The sequence below is a fragment of the Bufo gargarizans genome, chromosome 1 (genome assembly GCF_014858855.1).
Source record: "Bufo gargarizans isolate SCDJY-AF-19 chromosome 1, ASM1485885v1, whole genome shotgun sequence".
NCBI classification, from domain to species: Eukaryota; Metazoa; Chordata; class Amphibia; order Anura; family Bufonidae; genus Bufo; species Bufo gargarizans.
Window position 1 is genome coordinate 159,041,614 of NC_058080.1, and position 26,922 is coordinate 159,068,535.

The window sequence follows — 26,922 nt, forward strand, 5'->3', positions numbered from 1 at the left end:
AAATAAGTGAGGGGTATTATTATAAGAAGGCATAATTGTGTGTATATATATATATATGTTCTCAATTATTTTTGTCTTTACCACTATTTTGCATATCATTGAGTGAATTTTATTACCGCCAATTTTATTATATATATTATTTTGCACTATAAATTGTATTAATAAATTACATATATATTTTGTCTGTAACTGGGTTTTGTCTTCAATTCAACGCAGATCACGAGCTTGTTTTAGCTTGATATTTATGATAATAAGTTAGAATCTCCTTTATTGCCGATTTTAATTTATTCACATAAATCATATAGACTGTCAATCGGAGACAGCATAAATATTCCGACAGCACAAAATGACTCGGAGCAACCACCCCGGCAGTCGCCATTGCCAATCGACGGCAAAAAACCCGGCCCATAGGCAGGATACGACAAGCAAAGTTCAGCTTACCCAGGACAGACTGGACCCTGCGCAACTGCACCTTCCTAAGTCCCCGCAACCCGGACACGTAACCAAATCCGCCAACTTATCCTCCGGCAAGCGACACTCCATGCGCTCCGTATCAATAACGATACCCAAAAACTTCACTGACGTAGCCGGACCTTCCGTCTTGTCCGGAGCCAAAGGGACCCCAAACGCACCAGCAACTCTCTCCATTGTATGTAACAAAACGGAACAAACTCGTGAACCCGCCGGCCCAACAAACAAAAAATCATCCAAATAGTGCAGCACCGACTGCCAACCAGCCTCCTGCTTCACTACCCATTCCAAAAATGAACTGAACTTCTCAAACAATGAACACGAAATCGCGCAACCCATCGGCAAACAGCAATCAACATAAAACTGCCCCTCTCAAACAAAACCCAACAAGTGAAAGCTCTCCGGATGTATAGGCAGTAAACGAAATGTCGCCTCTATATCCGTCTTGGCCAACAGCGCCCCTTGCCCGAAACGACGCACCCACACCACCGCCGCATCAAAGGACGTGTAAGAAACAGAACATAACTCCGGGTCAATCCCATCATTCACCGAACTCCCAGCCGGGTACGACAAATGATGAATAAGCCGAAACTTGTTCGGCTCCCTCTTAGGAACTAACCCCAATGGTGAAATGTGCAACCCCGGCAACGGCGGGACAGCAAACGGACCTGCGACCCGCCCTGCAGTAACCTCCTTCTCAATCTTCTCCCTGACAACCCCAGGCCTCGCCAGCGCGGACGCCAGGTTCCGAACCACACCGCCCCCCCAAACCGAAGAGCACGGAATACGAAAACCGTCAACAAACCCCTGACGCAACAACTCCGCCGCCGCCCTATCGGGGTACTCATTTAGAAAGGGAAGCATCACGTCCACCTTCACCGGTGTAGAACCTCTTCTGCCCAACATCCTGTCCTCTCCCTTTTCCCTTCTTAAAACACCGGGAGAAACTATGGGCACCCCCACACCCGGAGCATTCATGCTTAAAACGGCAGTCGGACAGGAACTTGCAATACCCCTCATTAAACTGCCAGCAGACCCCTTTCTTCCCGCCAGAGGGCGACTCTGCCGCTGACGTACCCCCTGACGCGCCACGAAAGGGCTGACCACCCACCTTCTGGGCCGCCATGAGGCGCATCCAGAGGCTGATATCTTTGTTATCCCACCTAATACTGGGGCGGATAGCCTTGCGTTGACGAAACTGCTCATCATAACGCAACCACGCCACCCCAACATACACCCTATAAGCCTCCCCAATAGAGTCCATATATCCAAAAAGCGCGGAACAATGCTCTGGCGCCTTTTCCCCCACCACGCTTGCCAGAATTGCAAATGCCTGCAACCAATTCATGAACGTATGTGGTATCAGCCGATACCGACGACGCTCCTCCTCCTCCTTCTTGCAATCATCCGGTTTGACCCTATCTAAATTAAACTTCTCTAGGGGCAAAAGCGAAAAAATTTCAACATATTCGTCCCTATAAATCTTCTCCCTCACCTCCGGTTTCAGATGAGCCCCCAAAGGCCCCTCGAAACAAACATACACTTCCCCCCTAGCCGCATCCGCCAACCGTACCACGTCCTCCGAACCCGACTTACCACCACCACCGGTCGCCGCGACCGACGCCGAAGAAACCGCAACCGCAGGCACAGCCACAGAATCCCCAGACACACTCCCCGCTACATCTTGTGCGACCGGACCATCCGCTCCCACGCAGGCCGACACCCCCTGCGACCACACCGCCGCAGGCCCACCCTCGCTAACAACGCCGACAAACCAGATAACAACTCCTGCACTACCTGAGTACCCCCGCCACTCACAGACATCCCCCCGCGGCACCCTCCCCTCCACACTGACCCACCCGTGGCGTCCTCTCACCTGGCCCTCCCTGGGGATGGATCCCATCAGCAGCCGCACGCCTGAACTCCGTCTCCCGGACACTCACGGAACCCACTGCCACCGCAACCGACTCAGCAGCGTCCCCGCAGGTCGCAAATTGGACGTCTTCATCTTCTGTGGACTTTTGCGCAAGCTCCCCTTCTTCCTCCGACCCCTCCGCAGGAAAACCGGAAGCAGGTACTCAAGGATCCACCGCCGCGACGTCATCCGCACCGCGTCCAGGCCCACCGGACGGTGGCCGCACCGCACCAACACCCGGAACAGGTCCTCTAAACGCAGCACCCTCCGCAGATGCCCTCTTAGGGGGCGGAGCCACCTGCCACTTACTGCTTCCCCGCTGCAATTCCCTCCGGCGCCCACTAGAGGGCCTCAGCGCACCAAAATCCTCCTGTTCCTGCTGAAGCTGCAGTTGCCTCCGGCGCCCACCAGGGGGCCTCAGCGTGCCCAGATCTTCCTGCTCCTGCCGACTGCCGCCCTGGCCTACCTCACTGAAGCCCGCCTGAACTCTCCTGCCACGGACATGCTGCTGGCTCGCTTCCTCCTCCGGAGACCGAGGTAAGTCAAAGGCTCGTCCCCTGCTGAGGCTCTCCAGCACGGGGCCCGCCGCCACTCCTGTCCTGACTGCAGACGCCGGCTGGGAGACAGGAGGGGGGTTAACCCTTCCCTCTCCCACAGGACCCGACCGCCGAACGGGATTCCTCCCCGCACGGCCGCGAGCAGCGCTGGCACCGCTTCCCCGCTGCCGTACCGGAGGGTCCCTAACGGGGCTCCCAAGGCGCCGCCGGGTCCGAGAGGTAAACTCTGGGCTCAATCTCTCCGGAGGCCGCGACCTCCGAGCCCGCACCACAAAAACAGCAGGGACCGCAGCCGGGCTGGTCCCCTGCAACACCGCCTGCAGCGTCTCCTGAACCCACTGCGACCCCCGATCCGCTGCGGCTGCCCTTACCTGCTCTAACAAAACTTCAAGGGCGGACATGATGCCGTGCCAACTTCTACCCACGCTATCCCTCACTGAATAAGCCCCACCCCAATTTCCTCTAAACTCACATCCCATAACCTGCTCCACCCCTTCCTTTCTCCTACCGGAACACTCCCCTCATAACATAATTAACCCTATCCGCCACTTACTTCCTATTGCTTTTCTTATCATTATTATTATGTTCCAATACTTTTCGTCCTTTAACAAGTGGGAGGCACATATGCAAACTGTTGTAATTCCTACACCGTTCACCTGATTTGGATGTAAATACCCTCAAATTAAAGCTGACAGTCTGCAGTTAAAGCACATCTTGTTAGTTTCGTATCAAATACATTGTGGTGGTGTATAGAGCCAAAAATTTTAGAATTGTGTCAATGTCCCAATATTTATGGACCTGACTGTATTCCCCAAAAATGCATTATCCAATAGAAGCTTGGTCACATGACCCTTATCAGCCAATACAAGCTCTCAGGTCCATACAGTTTTACTCCAGGTTTCCATGACAACCCAGCCATTTTTTTTTCACTGCTGTAGATGAGTTTTAAAGGAAACCTGTCACCAGGATAGTAAAGCCATGGCCAAATAGCACTTAGTACCTTATTTCAAGATGTGCCTTTGTTCCAGCAATAGATGTTTTTATCCTCTGAAAATCCAGTTTATTTGATATGCAAATGAGCCAGTAAGGTGCCCAGAGGGGCGTTACTCTTGCAGGAAGGAGCCAAGACATGCCCCCTGCCACAATGTGCCCACCCTCAAAAGACTTAAAACCCCGCCCCCAGGTCCCGCTAAGCCACGCCCCCGATCCGGTTGTGTGCTGTCCGCATCTCTTCTGGCCCTTTAGAGAATGAATGGGTCCGCACCTGTTCCGCATAATTGCGGAATGGATGCGGACCCATTCTACGGACGTGTGAATGGACCCTTAGAGTAAACTGTTCAAAAGGACACCCCCCGATCCAGTTAGGCCATGCCCCCTCCCCACTCCTCAGCTGACTGAGATTGAAAAAAGTAAAAAATCAACTTCTAGGTCCTGCTAAGCCACGCCCATATCTGGTTAGTCCACGCCCCCTCCACTCCTTAGTCGACAGGGATTTAAAAAATGAAGGTAAAAATCAACTTCTGTCAGCTGCAGGGGTGGGAGGGAGGGTGACTTTCTCCCTGCAGATCACACTCAGACAGCACAGTGCTGCTGTCTTAGAGTGAGCTGTTCAAAAGGACACACCCCCGATCCAGTAAAGGCCACTGTTAAGGGGGCGGGCCCCTGTGGAGGTCACTGTCAAGGGGGTGGTATGCTGTGAAAGTCACTGTTAAAGGGGAAGGCTGCTGTAAAGGTCAAAGTTAAGGGGATGGGCTGCTAGGGAGGTCAAATTTTAAGGGACGGGGCACTGTGGGGGGTCAGTGTTAAGGGGTGGGGGGCTGTGGAGGTCACTGTTTTGGGGCGGGGTGCTGTAGAGGTCACTGTTATAGTGGATAGTATTGATATCTTTTAATGACACGCACAAACATTAAATTAAATAGATTAAATATACCCTAGCGAAGCCAGGCCTTCAGCTAGTACACTAATATAACTAAAAACCTAACAAACAAGAGTGGAGTTAAACCAATGGCATGAACTTTTTATGAACTCATGAATAACCAAATAATCATAACATATTTTATTTTACAGCCTAGGCTCAAAATCAAACTCAAACAATAACAATAAAAACATAAAACACTGGAACATAACAGGCCCAGCCCTCAGCAAATCAGAGCCATCACAGGGGCAGAAAACAACCTCTGCCCAGTAGAGAAGGTAAAAAGAGAAGGTAAAATTGTACATGGGGCAAATGCTGATATGGCCATGTGGATTCCACCTTAATGTCCGGGATCTGGCCATACCATGCCTAGGCCACGTGTTCTTAATTTTCTCCCAACCTCCCCCATTTTGCCTGAGCTACTGGTGAAAGTGCGCTGTGTGTGTGCCCATTTCCAAAAGTCATCTACAGCTGCCGTCGGTTTGGCAATGCTGCTGCAGCGCTTGCATTTGCCAGCTAACAGACTATTGTGCGACGTGAGCACGCGCAGAGGGCAGTAATGGAATCCCAGCTGCAACATGCTCTTGTATGTCTGACCTCTGTGAGGTTTTACACAACTTTGAGGGATAAACACCGATGGTGAGTGGCGCCGCCGCCATTATCAGCCGAACCATACCACTTCTGTGTCTAGTGAAACGCTGGCTGCTAACGATGAAGGCGGACGCCTCACATGTGGAAGAGGTGGAAATAGGGGGAAGACATTACACAGGGTGATAGCCAGAACACCATCAGTTCGGCTTCTCAGTGTGAATTAGATGATGAGGAGGAGGAGGAGCAGGAGAAGGTTGCCTACGCTACAGAGGGTAGTAGCAATAGCAGGTTTATTCCATCTGTTCTGCATAGATGTCAGGAGAGGAGGAATAGGATAAGGAGAATGAGAGTCATCCTCCTGATGATGACAGCAAAGTCTTGCCTGTTTGGAATCTGGCACACATGTCTGACTTCATGTTAGGCTGCCTTTCCCACGACCCGTGCGTTACACGCATGTTCGACAACACGGATTACTGGTTGTTCACCCTTATCGACCCCCCCCCCCCTTCAAAGGGAACTTCTCATCTCTCATTCCTGTGGTAAAGAGGACGAGCAAAACGATGCAATAACAGAATGTCCTTGTTTAAAAATTGCTTAGAAAATTTCCATATGACAACAGTGGAGGCAGAGAGTGGAAGTAAACCAATGGCAGGGCCTGTTAATTAACACATAAATAACCAAATAACCATAACATTTTTTACAACCATAAACCAGAATAACAATTATAATACCAACTATAATACAAACAAAAAACTATAATAATAACAGAACAGAATGTCATTGCAGAAATATTTACAGCTGACAATGCTGGTGGCAGAGTACATAGTTCCTTGGCCAACCCAGGAGGGGAGATGAGGGGGGGGGGACACCGCAGTTCCAACAGAGGCAGGACAACACTCTACAAGGCCTGGGACAGTTTCATGACACCCCGCCAGCACCCTCACCCGGATGCGTGGCCTAGTGTCACAAGGAGGGAAACATTGTGGAAGATTGTGAAGGAGTACATAGCAGACCGTGTCAGCGTCCTCGGTGTTCCCTCTGTGCCTTACAACTATTGGCTGTCCAAGCTGGACACGTGGCACAAACTTGCACTCTATGCCTCAGAGGTGCTGGGATGCCCTGCCGCTAGCGTTTCGTCAGAGCGGGTATATAGTGTTCCTGGGGGCATAATAACTGAAAAGCGCATCCGTCTGTCAACTGAAAATGCTGACAGGTCGACTCAAAAAAATTAACAAGGCCTGGATTGCCCCTGACTTCTCTACTCCACCAAAGGAAATCGGGTGAACAACAAGGCACTTTAAATGTGTTGTTTGTAAAGTACTAAATACACTGTATTCACATGCACCTCTGCCACCACCAAAAAGGTTATATGGTTCAATCTTCCTTTTCTCGTCCTTCTCCTCCTCCTCCTCCATCATATCAACATGTTTTTTAGGCTGCCCTCACTCATAATGTTTTATCAGCGAAACCCTTGCACAGGTGCCAGGGGCGACACTCAGAGCCATCTCTGTGGGCACCCTTACTCTTGAAAAAGTCTATGGTGCACCAATATGCCTTATAGTTTTCCTGCCATTCATCAGTGTCGGGTACGCCATGAATGGCACAGGCAGCACATTGACTGTAGGCAGGCCACTATAGCTAAATAATAAGGAACATGGAAGATATACTATATTGGACTGTAGTATTCAGGGTAACTGATCGTGTGGGCACTTTGCGATAAATAAGCGTGTTTGTGGTTGCAGTTTGTGCAATCAGTCTCTAAAAGGTTTGCCATCGCCTTCACTGTTTTAGAGGGTTAGCGCACCTGGAGGCCCTCATCTACATTATTTTACTCTTTTTCATTGAGCCCAGGGTCACAGCCTCTGCGTGAACCATCATCATCACGGCCACTTCCACGTCCCATACTGGCCGCCTTCTTAATATGAAATGTTATATATGCTTAAAAGTATCTAACACCTACAGTATTGTAGGATATGTATGTGTACGCGCCAATCAATTAAAACAGGTATTTTGGATGCGCACACTTTACACAGGGGATGTAACTCTGATAATGTCACATCCCTACCATACACCGTCTGCGGATGAAGTACAGTATATGTTAGTAATATGTATGAAATGCACACACAGTAGATGTGGCACAAATATTTTACTTCTCACAAAAATACACTGTTTTCACATGTGGTACTGTATTTGAAACAGAGAGCCACGCGCTATGGACACTAGATTTTGAACAGATTATTTATTTTGTCGCTAGACACAAATTTTTTTAATTTGACTCATTTTAAGTATATGCCACAGTAATGAACAAAATATGGACACTGGATTATGCACAGATTATTTAGATTGGCGCAACAGACACTCTTTTCAAATGTGAATCCACAGTACATGGACAGTATATTTGGCACAAAACAGTTAAATTTGTCCCAAATAGAAATAATTCTCTGCGGAATTACTGTATATATGGTTGCGGACTAAATTCACACACAGACGAGACCCAAAATACAGAAATTTGTCCCAAATAGAAATAATTCTCTGCTGAACTACTGTATATATGGTTGCGGCCTAAACGCAGACACAGATGTGCCCAAAAGTATTGAAATTTGTCCCAAATAGAAATAATTCTGTGCTGAACTACTGTATATATGGTTGCGGCCTAAATTCATGCACAGATGTGCCCAAAACTAGTGAAATTTGTCCCAAATAGAAATAATTCTCTTCTGAACTACTGTATATATGGTTGCGGCCTAAATTCTCGCACAGAAGTCACCCAAACTAGTGAAATTTGTCCCAAATAGAACTAAATCTATGCTGGATTACTGTATATATGGTTGTGGCCTAAACACAGACACAGATGTGCCCAAAAGTTTTGAAATTTGTCCCAAATATAAATAATTCTCTGCTGAACTACTGTATATATGGTTGAGGCCTAAATTCACGCACAGATTTGACCAAAACCAGTGAAATTTGGCATAAATAGAAATAATTCTCTGGTGAATAACTGTATATATGGTTGCGGACTAAATTCACACACAGAAGTCACCCAAACTAGTGAAATTTGTCACAAATATAAATAATTCTCTGGTGAATTACTGTATATAACGGTTGCGGCCTAAATTCACACACAGATGAAACCAAAACTAGGGATTTTTGTCCCAAATAGAAACAATTCTCTGCTGAATTACTGTATATATGGTTGCGGCCTAAACGCAGACACAGATGTGACCCAAACTATGGAAACTTGTCCCAAATTGAAAGAATTCTGTGCTGAATTATTGTATACATTGTTTGCGGCCTAAATTCTCATACAGATGAAACCCAGACTAGGGATTTTTGTCCCAAATAGAAAGAATTCTCTGCTGAATTATGTATATATGGTTGCGGCCTAAATGCAGACACAGATGTCACCCAAACTGGTGAAATTTGTCCCAAATAGAAATTATTCTAGGCTGGAATACTGTATATAATGTTTGTGGATTGAGCGTGCACACAGATGTGGCACAAATTAGGCAAATTTTCACTAGCAGGCACACTCTAGTGAATAAGCCCCTTTTTTAGAATTTCTGCTAATCACACTGCTTTCTGATGGTGTACTGTAGATCTCACTGATATGTAATATTTCTTTCTTTCGAAAGCTTTTTGGTAGTGAACACAGTGATTTTCCAGCCCTGCACTATCTGTCCCTTCCTGCAGACGCCAGTCCCTAATACTGCTGAATTTAACCCTTGTTAAAAAAAAACTAAAATGCTGCACTGCTGTCAAACACACACTTTAGTCCTGAAGGGGACTGTTTTGCCTTTCAAGAGCTTTTTGGGAGTTCAATAGTTGTAATTTCAGCAAACCGCTATATGTCCCTGCCTACTGTCGGCTCTCCCTGACGCTGAATGATCCGAGGCCTAACGTCTGCTCCTGTATAAACTAGTACCACGTGTTCCGGCCAGCCAACCAGTGTAAGGCTTATAGCTAACATGGCTATGGTATTACACTGGAGGGAATTACTTACCTGAACTCTGATTGGATGCTTCAGGAGGCGCCAAACGTGCGGGGCGGACACTCGAGCAATGCGACGAGCACATGTGGTATTCGGCCGAGTACCGCCATGTGCCGAGCATAGCGATGCTCGAGCCGAACCGGTACTCAGCCGAGCATGCTCGCTCATCACTAGTTGTCAATGATAACGTTAAATGCTTAAAATATGTACGATGTAGAAAAATAAAACAAGACGTTTCACAAAAGTGGAAAGACAGTCATGAGAGAGGTGAAAACTACAAAAATGCTGAATATTCCTGTAGTCCTTGTTTCTGCTGAATGGTCACAGCTGGCGAGTGACAACCAGCTGCGCATGAAGAGTTCTGCTTTATTTGGGGTTCTCACCTGACAGTAAGGCCCAACGTGGCATTTGTACGGTGGCAGCTACAATTGGACTGTGGCTGATTTCCACAATTATACTTGTTTCTCCTGCACGCTACATAAAAACCAGTGTCCTCTCTTCCACCCGCGATAGAATTTAGGATTTATTAAAAGCAATTCACGATCCATATGATGGAAAATTAAGCAGCGTTTTTTATGACACAGTTTATTTTGTCTTCTTTTCCTCCTGTATCTTCACTTTCCCTCTGTGGCTGTTGTACTGAGAATTGGTGTTGAAGAGTCTGTCCCACCATGTAAACATTGAGGCATAGTTACCTTCGAAGTTCATGTGATGGAAATCGTGGAAACGTGCCCCGGCATAGAAGGGTATGAGGTGCAGCGGATTTAAAGGAAGGTCGTAACCACTGCGAGAGAAAATTTTAATTGAATTTCAATTAACTGTTATAAGGCTGTAACGGACTCCGGTTTCTCATAATGAAAACCTGCACAATCCTAAGATTACTGTTCACACAGGATTTTACACCACAAAAAAGCAGTGTGATAAACCTAGACTGCTGAAAATAATATATCTAACTTTACGGCAAGTGTTGCCTTGCAATAAAAATGTTGGCGCATATTGCTGCGTATAGAACCACACCTTTCTGATTAAGCCATTCCCCCTCATTAGATTATTCTTTTTAGGTCATTTGCTTCATAAATAGATCTAAAACTTTTGCAATATTCTGGTTAAAAAATGTACTAAATATAGGCAGGTTTTATTCCAATTTCTTAATGCAGTCACATTAGTAGATTTTTATTCTCTGACCTGTTAGAAAGGTACTAGATGTAGTCTGTGACCAGCCGGGAGCTCCACCTACTGGTAAGTGACAGGTCTGTGCGGCGCATTGCTAAAGAACTGTCACTTACCAGTAGGAGGAGCTCCCGGCCGGTCACAGACATCGCAGCAGCAAGCAGGTAAGTATGAATCTTCTACTGTTGTACTATTGCTAAGTAACCATGGCAACCAGGGCTGCAGTAGCTTCCTGGTTGCCATGGTTACCAATCGGAGCCCCAGCGATGAAACTGGGACTCCGATCGGAACTCCGCTGCCACCAATAATGGGGGGGGGAAATGGGAGGCCGCACACTGCCACCAATGGTTGTTACTACTATAGAGAGAGGGGGGGCCGATGGTGGGCGCACACTGTGCCACCAACGATTTTTAACTATAGAGGGAGGAAGGGGGGGGGCGATGGTGGGCGCACACTGTGCCACCAACGATTTATTACAATAGAGGGAGGGGGGGGGCGATGGTGGGCGCACACTGTGCCACCAACGATATTCAAACTGGGGAGGGGGGGGGTCTGCCCCCTGCTGCCTGGCAGCCCTGATCTCTTACAGGGGAATATGATGTGCCGCACCTGAAGGGGTTAATTGTGCTATCATATCCCCCTGTAAGAGATCGGGTGCTGCCAGGCAGCAGGGGGCAGTCTTGTACAAAGTTTGCAGTGTATTCTAACTAGAAGCGTCCCCATCACCATGGGAACGCTTCTGTGTTAGAATATACTGTCGGAAATGAGTTTTCACGAAGTGAAAACTTAGATCAGAAAAAGCTTTTATGCAGACGGATCTTCGGATCCGTCTGTATGAAAGCAACCTACGGCCACGGATCACGGACACGGATGCCAATCTTGTGTGCATCCGTGTTCTTTCACGGACCCATTGACTTGAATGGGTCCGTGAACCGTTGTCCGTCAAAAAAATAGGACAGGTCATATTTTTTTGACGGACAGGATACACGGATCATGGCCTCGGCTGCAAAAAGTCAATGGGTCCGCGAAAAAAAACGGAAAACGGCACAACGGCCACGGATGCACACAACGGTTGTGTGCATGAGGCCTTAGATTGCTGTCTGATTCCAATGAAATCAGCCAGTAACAATCTGATGCCTGTGGCCACTTTAAGAGGGAATACCCACTGCAGTTATATGAGGCGCTAGGTAAATGCCGCTTACCTGTGAACATCTATCGTTTCCTTTATTCGAACTATAACCCAAGTCCACAGGAGAATGAAGTGGTTGCAAAAGACCATGATGCCAACGAGAAATCCTGCTCCAAAGATGAAGATTTCGAGGGGATGATTATACTCAGCCTGCATCCCGCATGGAGACTGTAAAACACACAAAAGGCAAATCACCAATTAATACGGCATAATACATTTTGCACATACAGTCAGGTCCATAAATATTGGGACATCAACACAATTCTAACATTTTTGGCTCTATACACCACCACAATGGATTTAAAATTAAATGAACAAGATGTGCTTTAACTGCAGACTGTCAGCTTTAATTTGAGGGTATTTACATCCAAATCAGGTGAACAGTGTAGGAATTATAACAGTTTGCATATGTGCCTCCCACTTGTTAAGGAACCAAAAGTAATTGGACAGAATAATAATCATAAATCAAACTTTCACTTTTTAATACTTGGTTGCAAATCCTTTGCAGTCAATTACAGCCTGAAGTCTGGAACGCATAGACATCACCAGATGCTGGGTTTCATCCCTGGTGATGCTCTGACAGGCCTCTACTGCTACTGTCTTCAGTTCCTGCTTGTTCTTGGGGCATTTTCCATTCAGTTTTGTCTTCAGCAAGTGAAATGCATGCTCAATCGGATTCAGGTCAGGTGATTGACTTGGCCATTGCATAACATTCCACTTCTTTCCCTTAAAAAACTCTTTGGTTGCTTTTGCAGTATGCTTTGGGTCATTGTCCATCTGCACTGTGAAGCGCCGTCCAATGAGTTCTGAAGCTTATGGCTGAATATGAGCAGATAATATTGCCCGAAACACTTCAGAATGCATCCTGCTGCTTTTGTCAGCAGTCACATCATCAATAAATACAAGGAGAGTGTTCTTGATCTGGCCAACTGTTGTGAAGGGTGTTTTCTTCAACAGGGAAATAATTCTTCGGTCATCCACCACAGTTGTTTTCCATGGTCTTCCGGGTCTTTGGTGTTGCTGAGCTCACCGGTGCGTTCCTTCTTTTTAAGAATGTTCCAAACAGTTGTTTTGGCCATGCCTAATGGTTTTGTTATCTCTCTGATGGGTTTGTTTTGTTTTTTCAGCCTAATGATGGCTTGCTTCACAGATAGTGACAGCTCTTTGGATCTAATCTTGAGAGTTGACAGCAACAGATTACAAAACCAAATAGCACACTTGAAATGAACTCTGGATCTTCGATCTGCTCATTGTAATTGGGATAATGAGGGAATAACACACACCTGGCCAGGGAACAGCTGAGAAGCCAATTGTCCCATTACTTTTGGTCCCTTAACAAGTGGGAGGCACATATGCAAACTGTTGTAATTCCTACACCGTTCACCTGATTTGGATGTAAATACCCTCAAATTTAAGCTGACAGACTGCAGTTAAAGCACATCTTGTTTGTTTCATTTCAAATCCATTGTGGTGGTGTATAGAGCCAAAAATGTTAGAATTGTGTCAATGTCCCAATATTTATGGACCTGACTGTATATTATTTGAAATGCAGTCAAGTCAAAGCTTCAGTCCACTGCTGCTCTGTACTTACAGAAAACTCGTGATGTACTTTGTGGATATATTTGTATATACTCTTATGGTGCAGGAGACGATGAAGGAAGTAGTGGCAGGTGTCTTCTATGACCGCGCAGCCGAAACACTGAGCAATCAATATATACCTGGAAGAAAAGGCATCACTTTACATGTAGATTCAACCCTACAATCCAAGTCGAAAGTAGAAACAGCATATTAAAGGGGTTCTCAAGAGTTTCCCTAGGATACATCGTCAATAGCAGATCGGCGGGGGTCTGACACGTCGCCAATAATCGGCACTGGGACTACACCATTCTGTCCATTCTGTAGTGGACGGAGCTGTGTGGTACCAGCTATATAGCAACTCCTGAACAGCTGATTAACCACCTCCGGACCGCCTAACGCACATGTGCGTTCCGGAGGTGGCAGCGCTGCGCACAGTCACGCATATACGCGTCATCTCGCGAGACGCGAGATGACGCGAATATGCGCGCGCGCATGCGCAGTTCGCGCCGGCATTTCTTCGAGAAGCATTTCGTCAGCAACCTGCCAGCCAATGATCGTGGCTGGCAGGTTGCTGATTTTTAAAAAATCCAATCAAAGTGCCAGATAGCAGATCATATTTGTAAATATGATCTGTTATATGGCTGCCTGCTCCTCTGCTGGTTCTTTTCGTCGGTTGGATCCAGCAGAGGAGCAGGCTTCACAGTGAGTACACCAACACTACACACTTAGCCCCTGATCACCCCCCTGAACCCCAATTAACCCTTTGATCACCTCTTTGATCACCCCCTGTCAATCACAAGTGAAAAGAAAAAAGTGATCAGTGCAAACTGTCACTTTTTTTTTCACTGTTATTGACCGTTAGGTTTTAGGTATAGTTTAGGTCCCTTGGTTAGGTAGTTAGCGATCAGTTAGCGCCCAGCCCACCGCACCGCAGTCCGTTATTCGCTGATTAGCGTATCGCTAATCAGCATTTGTACTTTTATAGTATCTGAAAGTGATCAAAACTGATCACGGTCAGATCTATAATAGTACTAGTGTCACTTTAGCTCGCCCTCCACCCAAAACGCAGTGTTTGCCCGATCAGGCCTGATCGGTCGCCCACACGTGCGTTCGCCCACACCCGCCCCACCGCAGTGACAAAAAAAAAATTTTTTTTTGATCACTGCACATTCACTTTACACGCACTGCGGCGATAAAAAAATCAGTTTTGATATTTTTTATCAACCGCAGCGGCCTCTGGTACTTCGCTAGGCTCCCCTTTGTAAGACAGGCTTGCTTTTTTTTTCTTGGGTAGTCTCAGGGAATACCCCTAAATTTAGTTGCCCACATGTCAAACAGGGGGTATTCCTCTGAAGAGGCCTACAGGCTTCTGACCCAGTCGGATGAGGAGTGGGAACCCTCATCTGATGAATCCAGCGGGTCAGAATACGAACCTGTAGAAAGCAGTGGCTCTCTGACCCAAAGTTCGGACGAGGAGGCTGAGGTCCCTGATACCACCAGGCGTACCCGGCCCCGTGTCGCTAGACCGCAGGTTGCGCAGGATCCGCTTCAAGAGCAGCAGAGTGGGGCTGGTGCTGTCGGATTACGTGGTGAGGCATACACCAGCAGCCCAGCCCTCCCTGGACCTAGTACCAGCACTGCCGTACAACCTGGTGAAGTAGCGAGCACCAGAAGGGCAGTTGAAGCTGGTACGGTGGCACGTGCAGTAGTGACCCCGTCGCAGCCACCGCAAAGACGTGCCCGTAGAGCCCCTAGAATCCCAGAGGTGCTGGCAAACCCTGATTGGCAGTCCCCAACTTCAGCCGCACCTGTAGTTTTCCCTTTCACTGCCCAGTCTGGAGTTCGGGTTGAGACGGCTCAGATCGGTTCGGCCCTGGGATTTTTTGAGCTGTTCTTGACTGCGGAGCTTTTAGACTTAGTCGTGGCAGAGACAAACCGGTATGCCACACAATTTATCACCGCTAACCCGGGAAGCTTTTATGCCCAGCCTTTCCGGTGGAAACCAGTCCAAGTTTCCGAACTTAAAACTTTTCTGGGCCTCCTCCTCAACATGGGCCTGACAAAAAAACATGAATTGCGGTCATATTGGTCCACGAACCCGATTCATCACATGCCCATGTTCTCTGCTGCCATGTCCAGGGCACGTTTTGAGGCCATCCTGCGGTTCCTGCACTTTAGTGACAACACCGCCTCCCGTCCCAGGGGCCACCCTGCTTTTGACCGGCTCCACAAAATTCGGCCCCTCATAGACCATTTCAACCAGAAATTTGCAGATATTTATACCCCAGAGCAAAACATCTGCATAGACGAGTCCCTGATACATTTTACCGGGCGCCTTGGCTTCAAGCAATACATCCCAAGCAAGCGCGCCCGGTATGGGGTCAAATTGTATAAGCTCTGTGAAAGGGCCACAGGCTATACCCACAAATTTCGGGTCTATGAGGGAAAAGATCAGACCCTGGAGCCGGTCGGTTGCCCTGACTACCTGGGGAGCAGTGGGAAGACAGTTTGGGACTTGGTGTCACCCTTATTCGGCAAGGGGTACCATCTTTATGTGGACAATTTTTACACAAGTGTGGCCCTCTTTAGGCATTTGTTTCTAGAACGGATTGGCGCCTGTGGTACCGCGCGAACTAGTCGCGCGGGCTTCCCCCAACGGCTCGTTACCACCCGTCTTGCAAGGGGGCAGAGGGCCGCACTGTGTAACGAAGAACTGCTCGCGGTGAAATGGAGAGACAAGCGTGACGTTTACATGCTCTCCTCCATTCACGCAGACACGACAATACAAATTGAGCGAGCAACCCGTGTCATTGAAAAGCCCCTCTCAGTCCACGACTATAACCTCCACATGGGAGGGGTCGACTTCAATGACCAGATGTTGTCTCCGTATTTAGTTTCCCGACGCACCAGACGCTGGTATAAGAAGGTGTCTGTATATTTAATTCAATTGGCTCTGTACAATAGTTTTGTTCTCTACAGTAAGGCTGGGAGAACTGGATCCTTCCTCAAATTTCAGGAAGAGATCATTGAGAACCTCCTGTATCCAGGAGGTTCCGTGGCCCCAACCACCAGTGTAGTTAGCCGTCTACACGAGCGACATTTCCCCAATGTCGTTCCTGGTACCTCAACCCAACCGTCACCCCGAAAAAGATGTCATGTCTGTAGCAGGAGTGGAATAAGGCGTGACACCCGTTATTTCTGTCCTGACTGTCCGGACCACCCTGCCCTATGCTTTGGAGAGTGTTTCCGGAAGTACCACTCACAGGTACACTATTAGCATAGGGATCATCTCACCAGGACAGGCACACAGGGCTATTAGGGCCCATTCACTCACTGCTGCTGCAAACGTCTCCTTTCACATGGGACAAAGTGCATAACGCACTTCGCCACATCTTTGGGCGATTTGCGCTTTGCACATTGACCCATGGGGAAGGAGAGGTTTGTTCTATAAAGGTAAAAAAACAAAAAAAAAAAACAGGTAAGCAAACAGGTTAATGTTTAGTTCCAAAAGTTAAAGTTACATGTTCTGTTCCAAAGTTAATAAAATTATTGCGTTGTGGCCTGTTTTTTTCTTTTTTTTTTTTTTTGTCTTTTTACCTTCCAGGTGGACCAACCGATCTACTAGCTGCAGCACCGATGTGCATTCTGACAGAAGCATTGCGCTGCTGTCAGATTACACGCAAGTCGGTGTATGCGGCGCTGCAAGACGAGATTTCTACTCTGCAGTGACAGATACGTTTGCCGAGGCATACGAGCTGAGGAGGAGGCGGCGTTCCTATGCTTTGGCAAGCACTTTGTATGTATATATATATATATATATAAAAAAATATCCCGGCAATGATTTATTCATCCACATCGATTGATGCGAATGGAGAAATCTGGTTTGCCAGGGCATATGAGCTAAGTGGGTATGGATGTAGGGCGGAGCTCCTATGTCCTGGCAGACGCCTTTCCCCTCCATTTTTTTTTTTGGCAGAGATTTTTTCATCCACATTGATCGATGCGAATGAAGAAATCTGTGCCGTTCATTTTTTTCTTTCAGCCCAGAGGCTGAACGGAAAAAAAAAATCTCATTACCTGTATGCTCAATATAAGGAGAATAGCAGAAACTCCTAATGCTGGCCATACATGTAATGATTGCGGAGACCCTCAAATGCCAGGGCAGTACAAACACCCCACAACTGACCCCATTTTGGAAAGAAGACACCCCAAGGTATTTGCTGAGGGGCATATTGAGTCCATGAAAGATTGAAATTTTTGTCCTAAGTTAGCGGAAAGTGAGACTTTGTGAGAAAAAACAAAAAAAAATCAATTTCCGCTAACTTATGCGAAAAAAAAAAAAATTCTTTGAACTTGCCAGGCCCCTCATTGGATACCTTGGGGTGTCTTCTTTCCAAAGTGGGGTCACATGTGGGGTATTTATACTGCCCTGGCTTTTTAGGGGCCCTAAAGCGTGAGAAGAAGTCTGGGATCCAAATGTCTAAAAATGCCCTCCTAAAAGGAATTTGGGCCCCTTTGCGCATCTAGGCTGCAAAAAAGTGTGACACATCTGGTATCGCCGTACTCAGGAGAAGTTGGGGAATGTGTTTTGGGGTGTTATTTTACATATACCCATGCTGGGTGAGAAAAATATCTTGGTCAAATGCCAACTTTGTACAAAAAAATGGGAAAAGTTGTCGTTTGCCAAGATATTTCTCTCACCCAGCATGGGTATATGTAAAATGACACCCCAAAACACATTCCCCAACTTCTCCTGAGTACGGCGATACCAGATGTGTCACACTTTTTTGCTGCCAAGGTGGGCAAAGGGGCACATATTCCAAAGTGCACCTTTCGGATTTTGCAGGGCATTTTTTACACATTTTGATTGCAAGGTACTTCTCACACATATGGGCCCCTAAATTGCCAGGGCAGTATAACTACGCCACAAGTGACCCCATTTTGGAAAGAAGACACCCTAAGGTATTCCGTGAGGGGCACGGCGAGTTCCTAGAATTTTTTATTTTTTGTCACAAGTTAGCAGAAAATGATGATTTTTTTTTTTTTCTCTTTTTTCCTTACAAAGTCTCATATTCCACTAACTTGCGACAAAAAATAAAAAATTCTAGGAACTCGCCATGCCCCTCACAGAATACCTTGGGGTGTCTTCTTTCCAAAATGGGGTCACTTGTGGCGTAGTTATACTGCCCTGGCAATTTAGGGGCCCAAATGTGTGAGAAGTACCTTGCAATCAAAATGTGTAAAAAATGCCCTGCAAAATCCGAAAGGTGCACTTTGGAATATGTGCCCCTTTGCCCACCTTGGCTGCAAAAAAGTGTGACACATCTGGTATCGCCGTACTCAGGAGAAGTTGGGGAATGTGTTTTGGGGTGTCATTTTACATATACCCATGCTGGGTGAGAGAAATATCTTGGCAAACGACAACTTTTCCCATTTTTTGTACAAAGTTGGCATTTGACCAAGATATTTTTCTCACCCAGCATGGGTATATGTAAAATGACACCCCAAAACACATTCCCCAACTTCTCCTGAGTACGGCGATACCAGATGTGTGACACTTTTTTGATGCCAAGGTGGGCAAAGGGGCGCATATTCCAAAGTGCACCTTTCGGATTTCACCGGTCATTTTTTACAGATTTTGATTGCAAAGTACTTCTCACACATATGGGCCCCTAAATTGCCAGGGCAGTATAACTACGCCACAAGTGACCCCATTTTGGAAAGAAGACACCCCAAGGTATTCCGTGAGGGGCATGGCCGAGTTCCTAGAATTTTTTATTTTTTGTCGCAAGTTAGTGGAATATGAGACTTTGTAAGGAAAAAAGAGAAAAAAAAAAAAATCATCATTTTCTGCTAACTTGTGACAAAAAATAAAAAATTCTAGGAACTCGCCAGTGCCCCTCACGGAATACCTTGGGGTGTCTTCTTTCCAAAATGGGGTCACTTGTGGCGTAGTTATACTGCCCTGGCAATTTAGGGGCCCAAATGTGTGAGAAGTACCTTGCAATCAAAATGTGTAAAAAATGCCCTGCAAAATCCGAAAGGTGCACTTTGGAATATGTGCCCCTTTGCCCACCTTGGCAGCAAAAAAGTGTCACACATGTGGTATCGCCGTACTCAGGAGAAGTTGGGGAATGTGTTTTGGGGTGTCATTTTACATATACCCATGCTGGGTGAGAAAAATATCTTGGTCAAATGCCAACTTTGTATTAAAAAATGGGAAAAGTTGTCGTTTGCCAAGATATTTCTCTCACCCAGCATGGGTATATGTAAAATGACACCCCAAAACACATTCCCCAACTTCTCCTGAGTACGGCGATACCACATGTGTGACACTTTTTTGCTGCCAAGGTGGGCAAAGGGGCACATATTCCAAAGTGCACCTTTCGGATTTCACCGGTCATTTCTTACACATTTTGATTGCAAGGTACTTCTCACACATTTGGGCCCCTAAATTGCCAGGGCAGTATAACTACCCCACAAGTGACCCCATTTTGGAAAGAAGACACCCCAAGGTATTCTGTGAGGGGCATGGTGAGTTCCTAGAATTTTTTATTTTTTGTCGCAAGTTAGTGGAATATGAGACTTTGTAAGAAAAAAAAAAAATAATAAAATCATCATCATTTTCCGCTAACTTGTGACAAAAAATAAAAAGTTCTATGAACTCACTATGCCCATCAGCGAATACCTTAGGGTGTCTACTTTCCGAAATGGGGTCATTTGTGGGGTAGTTATACTGTTTGGGCATTGTAGAACCTCAGGAAACATGACAGGTGCTCAGAAAATCAGAGCCGTTTCAAAAAGCGGAAATTCACATTTTTGTACCATAGTTTGTAAATGCTATAACTTTTACCCAAACCATTTTTTTTTTGCCCAAACATTTTTTTTTTAATCAAAGACATGTAGAACTATAAATTTAGCGAAAAATTTATATATGGATGTCGTTTTTTTTGCAAAATTTCACAGCTGAAAGTGAAAAATGTCATTTTTTTGCAAAAAAATCGTTATATTTTGATTAATAACAAAAAAAGTAAAAATGTCAGCAGCAATAAAATACCACCAAATGAAAGCTCCATTAGTGAGAAGAAAAGGAGGTAAAATTCATTTGGGTGGTAAGTTGCATGACCGAGCGATAAACGGTGAAAGGAGTGTAGTGCCGAAGTGTAAAAAGTGGCCTGGTCATGAAGGGGGTTTCACCTAGCGGGGCTGAAGTGGTTAAGGGTCCATTCACACGTCCGCAAAATGGGTCCGCATCCGTTCTGCAATTTTGCGGAACGGGTGTGGACCCATTCATTTTCAATGGGGCCGCAAAAGATGTGGACAGCACATAGTGTGCTGTCCGTATCCGCGCTTCTGTTCCGCGGCCCTGCAAAAAAATAGTACATGTCCTATTCTTGGCCGCAGACACGGACGAGAAAGGGCATTTCTATTATCGTGCCGGCCATGTGCGGTCTGCAAAAAGCAGAACGCATATGGCAGGAGTCTGTGTTTTGCGAATATGCAATTTGTGGACTGCAAAACAGTTGCGTACATGTGAATGGACCCTAACAGGGGGTGTGCAATGCCCAAAACGTTTGGGGGACTTTATCCAGCCCTCCACTCCAGAATTCTGGCTTCAAAAAGCCCCAAAACGTGTTGTACTCTCATTCCAATAAAGGGGTGGCAGTAATATCCCAAGACAGAAGCGCTATTATGCTATTTAATAGTACGGGGGGGCCCACAAAAAAGTAGCCTGCCTCCAAATCAAACTGCCTAATAGTAAATCATAGTTTCCCATGGCAACCAATCAGAGCTCAGCTTTCAGTTCCTACAGGGCTCTGAAAAAATGAAAGCTGAGCTCTGATTGGTTGCTATGGGTAACTAAGACAGATTTACTATTAGGCAGTTTGGAGATATTGGAGGCGGGCTACTCTTTCGTGGGCCACCCTGTATAACAAGAGTAATACTGAATATTTTCTGAGCCGGTTACTCACCATCTAGGCATACTATCCCAGTCATAAGGAATGTTTAAAAACTCAGTGAAGTAGTAGAACGCTCCACAGAACAAAGGAAGCTGAATGCAGAAATGATTGAAAAGGAGCATCTTAAAGCACCTCCATTGGTCCTCCCATGTTTCTGGTCTATCCTGCAATATAAAGAATAGCAGACATGAGAGAAGAGGGCGGTAATTTTGTTTTGGATCTGGTCAAACTGCCAGTTCGGTTGATGTACTGCTCTAAATTAGTTAATGTACGTGCACGAAGAGATCAAACTGAGACACACAGCTGGGGGTCAAAACAGGATCTCTGCTTTATTGTAGGTTACAGCAGATTATATAGAACAGGAAGAAGCGGGGGAGGTAAGGTATCTTTTCTATTGGCTATAAACTCTGTATTTTCACATCTGTGTGCAAGAAGAAGTTCCCCCCTCCCCCTTCCAGATGGGGGAAGCTGCTTGCTTGAAATTAACAGAAACCGTCTTGAGGCACATAATAAAGCAGAAAGCAAGATTCTTGTTATAGGCGTTGGCTGGGTGCCTGGCCGCCATTTTAACTACAGTATAGTTCTCAACAAGCAAGTATCCATTTTGTATCTATAGTCCATAACAATATAACCCAGACTACATGCACATGCCCCATACCGTACTGAGGCACACAGAGGGTGTATTTCTGATTCACACAGAATTTGTGAGACCAAATTCTAGGTTTTCACCCTGAAAGCATTTCCTATGCTACCTTATTTTGGCACAATATAGCGGCACACAAAGTACCATAGACCTGTAGGGCACAGTCCGCAGAGTGCTAATAGCCAACTGTGCACATAGCATTTCAAACTTGCAGCCTTAGGCTACTTTTACATCTGCGATTTTCTTTCCAGTTTTGAGATCCGGCAGATGATCTCAAAACCGGAGGAAAACGCTTCAGTTTTGTCCCCATTTATTGTCAATGGGGACAAACTGAACAAACCGGAATGGAGGGCACCAGAGTGCATTCCGTTACGGTTTGTTGTGTTCTGTGACCGGACACTAAATCGCTGCAAGCTGTGATTTTGTGTCCGGTTTGCAAAACTGAACAAGCTGGATCTGGCACTAAAAACAATGTAAGTCAATGGTGCCGGATCGGTTTTTTTCGTACAGGAAAAAACGGATCCGGTGCCCATTGACTTATGATAGTGTTAGTCCCGGATCCAGTTTGTTCACTTTCTATTTAATACAACCGCATCCGAAAGGAACTGATGCAGCTGGTTGTATTAAATCAAACTGAAGTGTCTTCCAGCCGTATCTCAAAACCAGAAAGAAATCATAGATGTGAAAGTAGCCTTATACTTTTATCAGAATGATTCAGAAGCAATCAGTGGCCATTTGACCTGACGGATGTGAGGATCCTTGTTCTGGAGATGTGAGGTTCCCATGGAGGGACCCACATTTATGGTATATCCAAGGGGGTCGGCAACCTCCGGCACTCCAGGTGTTGTTAAACTACAACTCTCAGCATGCAAAATTGCTCAGCTGAAGTGAATCAAGCATGCTGGGAGTTGTAGTTTTACAACAGATGAAGTTCCGGAGGTTGCTGATCCCTGGTATATACTATGGATATGCCATATACCGGTAGGTCTAAATTGGGAGTAACCCATCTGATGATGAGCACTGGAAATTTCCTGGACATCTTTCCCCATTGTAAGACACCCCGGTCGGCCTCCTCCTCTTATAGAATTGCCACCGTATCCCACGTAACAGATCATCGGTACTTAGTACATACCTGTTGGATTTTGAACCGTTGCATGAAAGGTATGAACTGAAATAGGAAACCGGGTAAACAGAAGAGGAAGTAGATCAGCTCATGGACGATGAGGGACCCCCAGGTTGCAATCTGGAACTTCGTGTAATTGTCTAGCATGTAGGTCCAGGCATTTTTAAAGGGCCCTTGCAGAGGGTTCTCTGGTAGTAGAGAGTCAATGTACTCAACAGCAAGATATGCTGGGCTAAGAATACTGTCGTTGGCGGCCATTTCTGGTTCCTACTGCATGGAGATGGACAGTCAGGTGTAGATTCCAGGGGGTCCTGCAACATAAAGAAAAAGAAAGATACATTCAGGGGCGGACTGAGAACCCTCAGGGCCCCCGGGCAAAATAAATCAAGGGCCCCCTTACAGGCACCACCCATGTTCTGCTGCAAGCCCCACCCTTGTCCCGCCTCCATGCCCCGCCTCCAGCCACACCCTACACAATCTTTAATAAGATTTCAAAGTTAAAGTGACACAAAAGGCACCCAGACCACTTCAGCTCATTGACGTGGTCGGGGTACAGTGTCCCTTTTGAAAATCGAGCTGCAATGTTATGGAGAAACTGCATTGTTTACGTTCCAGTAATAAGACAGCCTCTAGTGGCTGGCAGACCTTTGGTCTGGTATCTGACGCTGGACGTCCTCACACCATGCATGATGACCTCCAGGGTCAAATTTTTCCCCATAGGAAAGCATTGATTCAATGCTTTCGTATGGGGTGATCTAATCTCAGCGTCCATTAGTGAGCCTCTGTTAGAAGCAGTGTGGGCATAACTACTGTGAAGGGGGCACATATCTGTGCATAACTACTGTGAAGGGGGCACATATCTGGGCATAACTACTGTGAAGGGGGCACATATCTGGGCATAACTACTGTGAAGGGGGCACATATCTGGGCATAACTACTGTGAAAGGGGAGGAGGCCCTTCACAGTAGTTATTAATCCCTTTCAGCAGTCCCCCCTTCAGTGAATGGGGGACTGCTGAAAGGGGTTAATAACTACTGTGAAGGGCCTAGCCGTCTGGGCAACCCCACAGATCATCCCCCCACCCACCTTGTACTTGTTCCACTGATCCGCTACTTGCGGGCTACATGGGCATGAGTTCAGTCACTTCGGTGCGCAATCCCATCCTGTGGCGCGTGATCCCGCGAGACCCGTGACCTACAGCGGCAGGTCTTGCGGGATCACGCGCTGCAGGACGGGATTGCCCACCGAAGTGACTGAACTCATTCCCGCGCAGCCCACAAGTAGCGGAACAATTACAAGAGAGGTGGGGAATAGCCAAATTAAAAAATATTTTGAACCAAAAGGTGTTATGGGGGCTCTGTGGATGGCACTGTTATGGGGGCTCTGTGGATGACACTGTTATGGGGGGATCTGTGGATGGCACTGTTATGGGGGGGATCTGTGGATGGCACTGTTATGGGGGGATCTGTGGATGGCACTGTTATGGGGGGATCTGTGGATGGCACTGTTATGGGGGCTCTGTGGATGGCACTGTTATGGGGGCTCTGTGGATGGCACTGTTATGGGGGCTCTGTGGATGGCACTGTTATGGGGGCTCTGTGGATGGCACTGTTATGGGGGCTCTGTGGATGGCACTGTTATGGGGGCTCTGTGGATGGCACTGTTATGGGGGCTCTGTGGATGGCACTGTTTTGGGGGCTCTGTGGATGGCACTGTTATGGGGGATCTGTGGATGGCACTGTTATGGGGGATCTGTGGATGGCACTGTTTTGGGAGATCTGTGGATGGCACTGTTTTGGGAGATCTGTGGATGGCACTGTTATGGGGGGGATCTGTGGATGGCACTGTTATGGGGGCTCTGTGGATGGCACTGTTATGGGGGCTCTGTGGATGGCACTGTTATGGGGGCTCTGTGGATGGCACTGTTGTGGGGATCTGTGGATGACACTGTTGTAGGGATCTGTGGATGACACTGTTGTGGGGGGGTATCTGTGGGTAACACATATATAGCACCTTATGCTATATATGTGTCATCCACAGATCCCCCCATAACAGTGTCCCTGTGAGTGAATGATCCCCAATACAGGGACTGGGGGCCGATGTTCCGGAATTTTCTGCTACCCGGAATTTTTTGCTACCCACATCACTTCCAGTAGTGACGTGGGAGGTGTGTCTCTCACCTCGGCTCCTCATTGGCTCTGCCGGGGGTTTGTCGGCGCAGGCGCGGAGCATTCACCCATAGCGTGAACGCGCCGAAGGTAGCAGAAAATTCGGGGCCACTGCGCAGGCGCGAAAAAGACGGCCGAAGGTAGCAGAAAATTCCAGCCCACTGCGCAAATGTGAACAAGACAACCGAAAAATTCAGACCTGCCCTGCTGCATCTTAAAAGGGTTCTACAGGACTGAAATAAAATGACAGCACCACACCTGTCCACAGGTTGGGTGCGGTATTACAGCTCAGCCTCACTCTCTTCAATGGAGAAGACACAACCCATATTCATACATGTTATCCTAACTGGGGTGTGTATTGGGGTTTTCCCATTATAGGGGTGCATTGAGGGGTTACAGTGCATACACGGTGCGCTCTCCATTTACCTCAATGGGAGTTCCGGAAACAGCCAAGCACGCTCACTTGGCTATTTTTTCAGACCTCCCACAGAAGTGAATGGAGAGAACTCCACACACGTGTGATGCGCTTTCCTTCACTTTGGGGGTCCCATCCTAGAGATAGGTGTGGGTACCAGAAGTGGGACCTGCACCTATCTGACTTTGGTGGAACATCCTAGTGATATGCCACTACCGTCTCAGATGACACAACCGCTTTCAGTTATGTTCACAAATTGTGAATTTGATGATTCTGCACCAAAACACACATCGTGTCCACCTCCGATGCAATCGAATGAGGTTTCCAAGAACCAAACAGTCCGTGTCCAAGCCAAGGAAAAAAAATACAGGCATGTTACTTATCCTGCACAGAGTCTGAAACTTCCAGCAGTTGTGAAACTACAACTCCCAGCATGCTCCGTTCACTTCTATGGAAGAACAGCAGAGCAAGTGTGCATGATGGAAGTTGTAGTTCCACAACAGCTGGAGTGACGGCGATTGCTGACCCATGCTCTAGATAATACGTACTGGATTTGCTACAGGCGGGTCGGCCATGTGTGAATATACCCTGAATAGGAAAACGACCTGTTCTTCAAAAATCTGCACCATCCCAGCAAATCAGGACTAAGTGTGAACTGTCCGCACATGCTAAATCCACAATCCAAGTGTGATGTGTCCTTACACCTATAAGCATACAGGTTCAAAGGCTGCTATACCTAATAAGGTATATTGATATGATATAATTATATATATATATATATACAGAAATATATATCATATCTATTGCTTACAGTGATATATAATGATGCATTGTATAATACAAACTACATAGCAGACATATCCCATACACACATGTATAATGGCGCTCACCTCTCTACGGTCACCAGCCCTCTGTGGGATGGCTACTCAGCAGCGTCTGTGGCACTGAGAGGGGAGAAAGTCTGACAGTACTAGTAGAGAGGTGGATGTGAGCACTGGGGAGAGGCTGAGAATTTTATAGAGGGGAGGCTGCTGTGTGAGATTGTATGGAGGGGGGCTGCTGTGTGAGATTGTATGGAGGGGTGCTGCTGTGTGAGATTGTATGGAGGGGGGCTGCTGTGTGAGATTGTATACTGGGGAGGGGAGGCTGCTGTGTGAGATTGTATGGAGGGGAGGCTGCTGTGTGAGATTGTATGGAGGGGAGGCTGCTGTGTGAGATTGTATGGAGGGGGGCTGCTG

At 46.8% G+C, this 26,922-nt stretch overlaps 1 protein-coding gene across 1 annotated transcript; it reads right to left on the reverse strand.

The window, feature by feature from the left end:
- Positions 1 to 9,942: 9,942 nt before the first annotated feature.
- Positions 9,943 to 26,714, reverse strand: LOC122940341 (methylsterol monooxygenase 1-like). The gene is made up of 6 exons (XM_044297003.1): positions 26,575 to 26,714; positions 23,111 to 23,412; positions 21,348 to 21,499; positions 13,388 to 13,514; positions 11,810 to 11,964; positions 9,943 to 10,221 (listed from the first exon to the last, which is right to left on the reverse strand). The coding sequence occupies exons 2-6, from the start codon at positions 23,357 to 23,359 to the stop codon at positions 10,023 to 10,025; spliced, it is 882 nt and encodes a 293-aa protein (XP_044152938.1). The 5' UTR covers positions 23,360 to 23,412; positions 26,575 to 26,714; the 3' UTR covers positions 9,943 to 10,022.
- Between the last annotated feature and the right edge of the window lie 208 nt (positions 26,715 to 26,922).

Excerpts from the sequence above, each read along its gene's own strand:
- LOC122940341 (XM_044297003.1), bottom strand. The coding sequence starts at position 23,359 with ATGGCCGCCAACGACAGTATTCTTAGCCCAGCATATCTTGCTGTTGAG. Across the intron at positions 13,515-21,347 it reads TGGGATAGTATGCCTAGATG|GTATATATTGATTGCTCAGT; the intron begins GTGAGTAACCGG and ends CTTTTCTTCCAG. Across the intron at positions 11,965-13,387 it reads AAGTACATCACGAGTTTTCT|TCTCCATGCGGGATGCAGGC; the intron begins GTAAGTACAGAG and ends TGTGTTTTACAG.